Below are 6370 nucleotides of genomic sequence, written 5' to 3'. Positions count from 1 at the left end.
GTAGCTGGAGGGCCGGTTGAGGAAATGGTTTTGTAAAATTTTAAACTTCTTTGGGATAACGGTGCCCTCTAGCGTTTCATTTGGGCCTTCCTATTGGGCTGTGGTTCTTTTCACCTTTTCTGTGCCGAGGGGCAGAAAGCTATGGCCGGGCATATAGAGGGTCATGTCTGCGTTCTTTAAGCAAGTTCTAACTTTCCCATAATATGTTGCTTTTAATATTTAAAATATTTACTTTATTTGTATCTGTATTTCTCTTGTTTTTTTTTCCTTTTGTTTTGGTGACTGGCCAGTACGGGGTTTGAACCCTTGACCAGCCAGTCCTCTGTTTCTCATTTTTTAAATACGATGACTATCATGTTTTAAGAAAAACCTAAATCCTGGCAAAACAATTACCAGACAAAAAATTATTTTAAAATATGGCTAATTTAGGGCTGGCCTGTTATCTCACTAGGTTAGAGGTGGTGCTGGTAACACCAGGGTCAAGAGTTCAGATCCACATATTGGCCAGCCGCCCTCCCTCTTTGGGAAGCTCCTCTTTTGTTTTGTGCTTAGCATTTCCTTTTAAGGCTTCAGGCTTCTTTGTATATTAAAGGTTTAGCCCAAACCAGGACAGAGGTTTGTTCATTCTCCCTCTGGCTGCACAGAGTCTTGATGTCCAACCACATGATGGCAGGAAATGCAGAGACCAGGCAGGCTTCAAGGGCAAAGGGTTCTTTCAGTGAAAAGCTTTGATACCAGCAGCGTTTTACAAAGAGTTCCTGAGATAACAGGAAATCCAGGAGTTTTGACAGCCTGTTTTCTGGGGGAAAAGCCACTCAAAGCAGGCTAAAGAAGGGGCTGCTACCCAAGTGTTTATGTTCTATGACTCCTAGACAGGCAGTGGTCAGAGCTTCTCTGGCCTCTTCATTTCCTGAGCACCTGCAGATGGAAGTGAGACCAGCTGCCAAGCTCAGCCTTGGGTGGGTGGGAGGAAAATGTCTAGGCCTCCCCCTTCCCTGGGAGCCTCACAAAGAGTCTTCCATACCTGCCACATTTGGGGCAGGTGGGTGGGGCAGACCCTGGCCTGGCCTTCCAGCACCTTCACATCCAGAGCAGGGGCTGCTACCTGCTTCTGGATGCCAGACACCTCCATAGGTATATGTCCATGACAGTGGACCAAGGGACACCCCTGGCCTGCAGCCCATACCAGGAGCTAAGGGCCCTGAGACTTGTGACAGGGGCAGACCCATGGCAAGGCAGTAAGAACTGTTGGTTTGCTTCAGTGCCAATGTTCTTTCTCCTCAGAACTCAGCCTCCTCCCAAGCTCCCTATGGGCCCCAGCCACAAGCTCTCCAACAATTACTATTGCACTCGTGATGGCCGCCGGGAAGTTGTGCCCCCCTTGATTGTCATGTCCTCACAGAAGGCGCTGGTGGCAGGCAAGTCAGCAGAGAGGTGAGGATCTCCAGGGTCCCTTACCCAGAGCCCCCATGACCCCCACTCCTGCAATTTACTCTTTCTCACCTGTTTGTGGAAAGGGTGCTTCTCCAGATCCATTTCTGGAGCAGTAACTGCTGCCCAGGGGCTTTTTGCCAAGAGCTCATTTAATCCAACCCAGTTCAGGGTAGGGCAAAGTGCCTCAGCCAGGGGTGGGTATCCTACAGAGCAGATGGGGTTCCGGGGTCCCTTCAGGGGCCCTGGGAAAAGCCTGGACATTACCGTATTTGTAATTTTGTATTCTTCCTAGAGAATTGTATAAATCTCGGGCCTCTCAAAACCTGATTTAGGCTGGCCGGTTTGCTCAGTTGGGTAGAGTGCAGTCTTGTAACCCCATGGTCAAGGGTTTGGTTCCCCATGCCAGCCAGCCACCAATAAAAGAAAAGAAACAAACCCAACTTGGTCCCTGGCCTTGGATCCCTTCTCTTAATGAAATGGTGACAATGATAGTATCTATCTCAGAGAGCTGTTGTGAGGATTAATCCTCATAATCGATATTTATAAGCTCTTAGGAAGGGAAGGGGTCTGGCACAGAGTCCACGCCGTCTCCATCTCCTGGGGTTTCTCTGCTGCAGCTCCAACCCCATATTTCCTCTCAGCATTGCTCTAGAGAAGACAGTGGTGAATTCCCCTGTGACATCTCTTCCTGGGCCTCCAGGCTTTTCCATACATCCTTTGAAATTGGGGTGGAGGCTCTCAAGCCTCCATAGCCCTGGCGTTCTGTAAGCCGGAAAACTTAACACCACATGGACACCACCAAGGCTTCTAGCTTGTATCTTCCAAAGCTGTGGGTCCAGCCACACCTGGAGCAAATTTGGACACAGTTGGAACAGCCAAAGCAGCTGGGGTGCTGGTGTGGGGAACAGCTTCCTGAGGTGACCCTGGGCAGTGAGCCTGTCAAGAGCACCTTGGGCCTGTTCCCCAAGACCCTTCTGTCTCCCTAGGCCTCTGGGCCTGTGCTGGAAAGGACAGCCTCTGAAATGCTTCAAGGTCTTTTTTCCCTTCTCTTGATAATCCCTTTCTTCTGTACTCATCTCCTTAGCAAAGGGTCGCTGGGCTACACCCTTGATTTCCTCTCGAAAACATCTCACTCTTTATGTGGCCAGGCTGACAGTTTTTCAATTTTTCATTCTTTACTTCCTTGTTAATTATAAATTTTAGCTTTACCTCATGTCTTTGTCACCATAACTCAATATAGGCTGTTGCAAGTAGCCATGCAGCTTCCTGAATGCTTTGCTGCTTAGATATTTCTTCTGCCAAATACCCAGGGTGAGGACCTTTAAGTTCCACATTCCAAAAACTTTGTGGCATGGACAGAATGTAGCTAAGTTCCTTGCAAGTTCATAGCAAGGGTGATCTTTGCCCCAGTTTCCAATAAACTCCTTATTTCTATCTGAGTCATCCTCAGTATGGCCTTTCCTGTCCATATTTCTAATAGGGTTCTGGTCACCACCATTTAACCAGTCTCTGAGATGTTTCAAACTCTTCTCACCAGCATCTAGGCTTTTCCTAGCCCATTCCTCCAAATTCCTCCATCCTCTGCCCTATACCCAGTTCCTTTTATTTATTTATTTATTTTTTAATGGTAAGGGGATAGCAACCCCTGGCACAGTGTCGTCTGCACCACGCTCAGCCAGTAAGTATACCGGCCATCCCCATATAGGATCTGAACCCGCGGCCTTGGCACTACCAGCACCACACTCTCCCGAGTGAGCCACGGGGCCAGCCCCTATATCCAGTTCCAAAGCCACTTTCACATTTTCAAGTATTTGTTGTGAGCAACAGACGGTGATGGCCCCTGTTGCAGAAAAGGAAATTGAAGCTCAGAGAGGCCAAGTGACTGGCCTGGGTCACACAGTGAGTGGGTGGCAGAGGCAGAATTTCAGAGAGATTTGCTGGGACCCCCAGTGGTGTCTGGCCTCTTCAGTTGACTCACTCTGTAGTCTTGGGGAAATCCGTCAGCCTTCTCAAGCCTCAGTTTCTTCATTTGTCAAATGGGGACAGTAGGCTTGCAGTGTGATGAGATCTGTGAGGTGATGAGGCCAGGCAGGGCCTGCTATGTAGTAGGATGCACTGAAAGGTTGGTGGAGTGGTCCTTGTCACCTTCTGATTCACTGGAGTCCAGCACCAGTGTGGCAAGCTGCCCTCCCCCCAGGGACGGGAGGCTGCTTTCTTCCTCTTCCACCCTTTGTAGACTCTCTGGACTCCCTGCCCCTGGTGGCCTCGTCCTTAGTCCCACCTTCTTGTTCCTTTCGTTTCCTGCTTAAAGTGTGTCCAAGCCCCTCCAGCTCTAGGCCTCAGGCTCAGGTTAGGGGTGGAGAGGAGGGTGCTTGCCCTGGATTGCTGGCACAGTGTCTCCTTGGGGCTCCCCCTTGGCCACCTCTGGGCCAATCAGTGGATATAGTCAGTTGTGTATTGACTCAGCCCCACCAGCCCAAGGGCTTCCTGAGTGGGGTCTTGTGTCACTAGCACATGCCACCTACTGCCACTTAGTAGGTGGTCAAGACCTGAGGAAAGAAGAGCAGTGGATAGATGTCGCTTGATTTCTAGGGCCTTTTAGCAGTATCCTATTTTGAGGCAGCAGGAATTGTGGGGGAGAGTTGTCTACCCTGGAGGCCAAAAGTGAGAAGGGGTGCTGGAGCAGGAGCCCAGCAGCCGGGGTAGGCCGACCAGGGGTTCACTCAGGGTTGGGGGCAGCAAGTAGGCTTGCTGATTTCCAGCAAGAGTCGGCTGACCCCCTGGGAGACCCCACTGGAGGGATTTGGGCATTCTGAAACACCCTGCACTCTGCCCTCCAGATCCAGAAATGCTCAGCGGTCATGTTGGTAATGGGTGCAGATCTATCCATGCTGTTCTCTGGAAACCTGGTCCTAACTGCAGTCTGTTTTTGTCCTCTAGCTCAGCTGTGGCGGCCACTGAGAAGAAGGCAGTGACACCAGGTCCTCCCATGAAGAGGTGGGAGCTGTCCAAGGACCAGCCTTACCTGTGACACAGTGCCCCTAGGACACCTGGCCGTGCCCTCAGGCCTATCTGACTGCTTGGATTCTGTCTGAAAAGAATGTCTTGTAATTTATGACAAATACATGTAGCTTCAGTATCACTTCTGTTTTTACTATTTAAGCAGCACCCCGCTTACTTGGATTTTGGGGTGAAGTTCATGCTTAGTCTTCTAACTCTGTCAGTGCTCCAGGGGTGGGAGAGGGATGGTGGGTCCTGAGCTCCTGGGTTACTGAGTGCAGAATCAGGTGACGGGGTGCAGGGGCCCTGAACATAGAGCAAGGCCAGCACCATCAATCCCCTGAGGGCCTGGCTCTACCCAAGAGAGGTGGGAACGGATGACCCCTCCTGGGAGGTTGGGTTTCAGGACCTCTGGGTATTTGGGAGCATTGTCCATAAAGGCCCGGTGGGAGGTGGGTGTGCACAGAAGGCCGACCACAGATTGCTCACTTGAGAGCTTCCCCTGTAATTGCTCATGTGGACTTCACCATCACCTTCCAACACTGAGGCCCTGCTTAATCTTGGCCACCTTGCATCTCAACGGGGATGACAGAGGACAGCGAGGGTGGCTCACAGGGAAGGCTTACCTAGAGCAGGCCAGGAAAGGCCTCTCTGAGCCAGAAACCATGATGCTAGGGCCTGATGGAGAGGAGGGTGCAGGAGGGAGGTGGAGTTAGCCCAGGAAGGAAGGCAGGTGGCTGGTGCCTGTGGAGGAGTGAGTGGGGGAGAGAGCCATGAAGGAAGTGGTCCAAGTCTGGCTGCAGGAGCCATGCAGTGACCTTATGTGTGGGGATGTCCTGGCTGCCCTGTGGACAAACCCTGTAAACACCTTTCAGAAGGTGAAGATCAGCCATGTACCAATACTGCGTTGAGACTGCCCTGCCCTCTGGAAGCTTAGAGCAAGTTAGGCAAAGGCCACAGTCCCAGGCAGCAGGTATAAGGGCCCCAGAGTGGGTGTTAAAAATGCTACAGGCTGGGCCGGCCAGTGGCTCACTCGGGAGAGTGTGGTGCTGATAACACCAAGGCCATGGGTTCGGATCCCATGTACGGGTGGCCGGTTAGGTCACTTGGGTGAGTGTGGTGCTGACAACACCACGCCAGTGTTAAGATCTCCTTACCGGTCATCTTTAAAAAAAAACAAACAAACAAACTACAAGCTGAAGGCTTCCCGGAGGAGGTGGGGTTCTGGTTGGGGGAAAAGGAAGAAGTTCACAAGGGAGAGGAAAGCTGGGCAGAACGAGGACAACCCCCGAGGGCTTCCAGGGACCCCAGGCAAGGTGTGCCATTGAAAGCCTCTGAGTAAGTTCTATGACTCAGACTTGAGTTTGGGGTGGGAGTGAAGTGGGAAAGAGGCCTGACACCTCTTGAGCTCTTTCTGTGGGCCAGGTACTGTACTGAACGCTTTCTGTCCATGATTTCACTTCATTTCTGGAGCAATTCTGTGGAGTCATCTTGGAGAGACCAATAACTCGCTCAGGCTCACTTAGAGCTGGCCCTGAACTCAGGCAGCTGCACTCAGCCACTACATGATTTGTTACTGGGCACAGGTCTGGCTGCCTGTGACCTTTTAAAGGCAAACCACTCAAAAGTCAAATGTTGGTGCAAATGGAAGTCAGCTTTTATTCGAGAACACCAGTGACCCGAGGGGAGATGTCAGGCTAAACCATCTCTCCGGTAAACCTGAGGGAGAATGGCCAACCTAAAGCCATCTCCAAGACTCAGATTTACTGATTTCAGAGACTCAGATTTACTTAAGGGTTTTAAAAGAGGAGGCCGAGGGAATGGAACGTGGGAAATGAAAAGCAGGGGGGAGGGGAGGGGAGCTTTGGGATCTCTGTGCAAGGAGCCAGGTGCAAGGTCTTGCCATGGCTCCATCTGGTCTCTGCTCCTGTCCTTG

General features: G+C 51.2%; 1 protein-coding gene across 2 annotated transcripts in view; it reads left to right on the top strand.

Annotated features, from left to right (window-relative positions):
* The window catches only part of NDUFA7 (NADH dehydrogenase (ubiquinone) 1 alpha subcomplex, 7, 14.5kDa), a 6928-nt gene extending 2352 nt beyond the window's left edge, over nt 1–4576 (top strand). For both annotated transcript variants that reach the window (XM_008583922.1, XM_008583921.1), the window contains 2 exons: nt 1285–1434; nt 4375–4576. In XM_008583922.1, coding sequence (XP_008582144.1) covers nt 1285–1434; nt 4375–4465 — 241 coding nt within the window. In that variant the 3' untranslated portion in view covers nt 4466–4576. The remainder of the gene's footprint in view (nt 1–1284; nt 1435–4374) is intronic.
* The last annotated feature ends 1794 nt before the right edge of the window (nt 4577–6370 follow it).

This window comes from Galeopterus variegatus, unplaced genomic scaffold (genome assembly GCF_000696425.1).
Source record: "Galeopterus variegatus unplaced genomic scaffold, G_variegatus-3.0.2 Scaffold3085, whole genome shotgun sequence".
Taxonomy (NCBI): Eukaryota; Metazoa; Chordata; class Mammalia; order Dermoptera; family Cynocephalidae; genus Galeopterus; species Galeopterus variegatus.
Note: the sequence above shows the minus strand (reverse complement) of the source record. Positions and strands in the feature narration are given on the sequence as shown.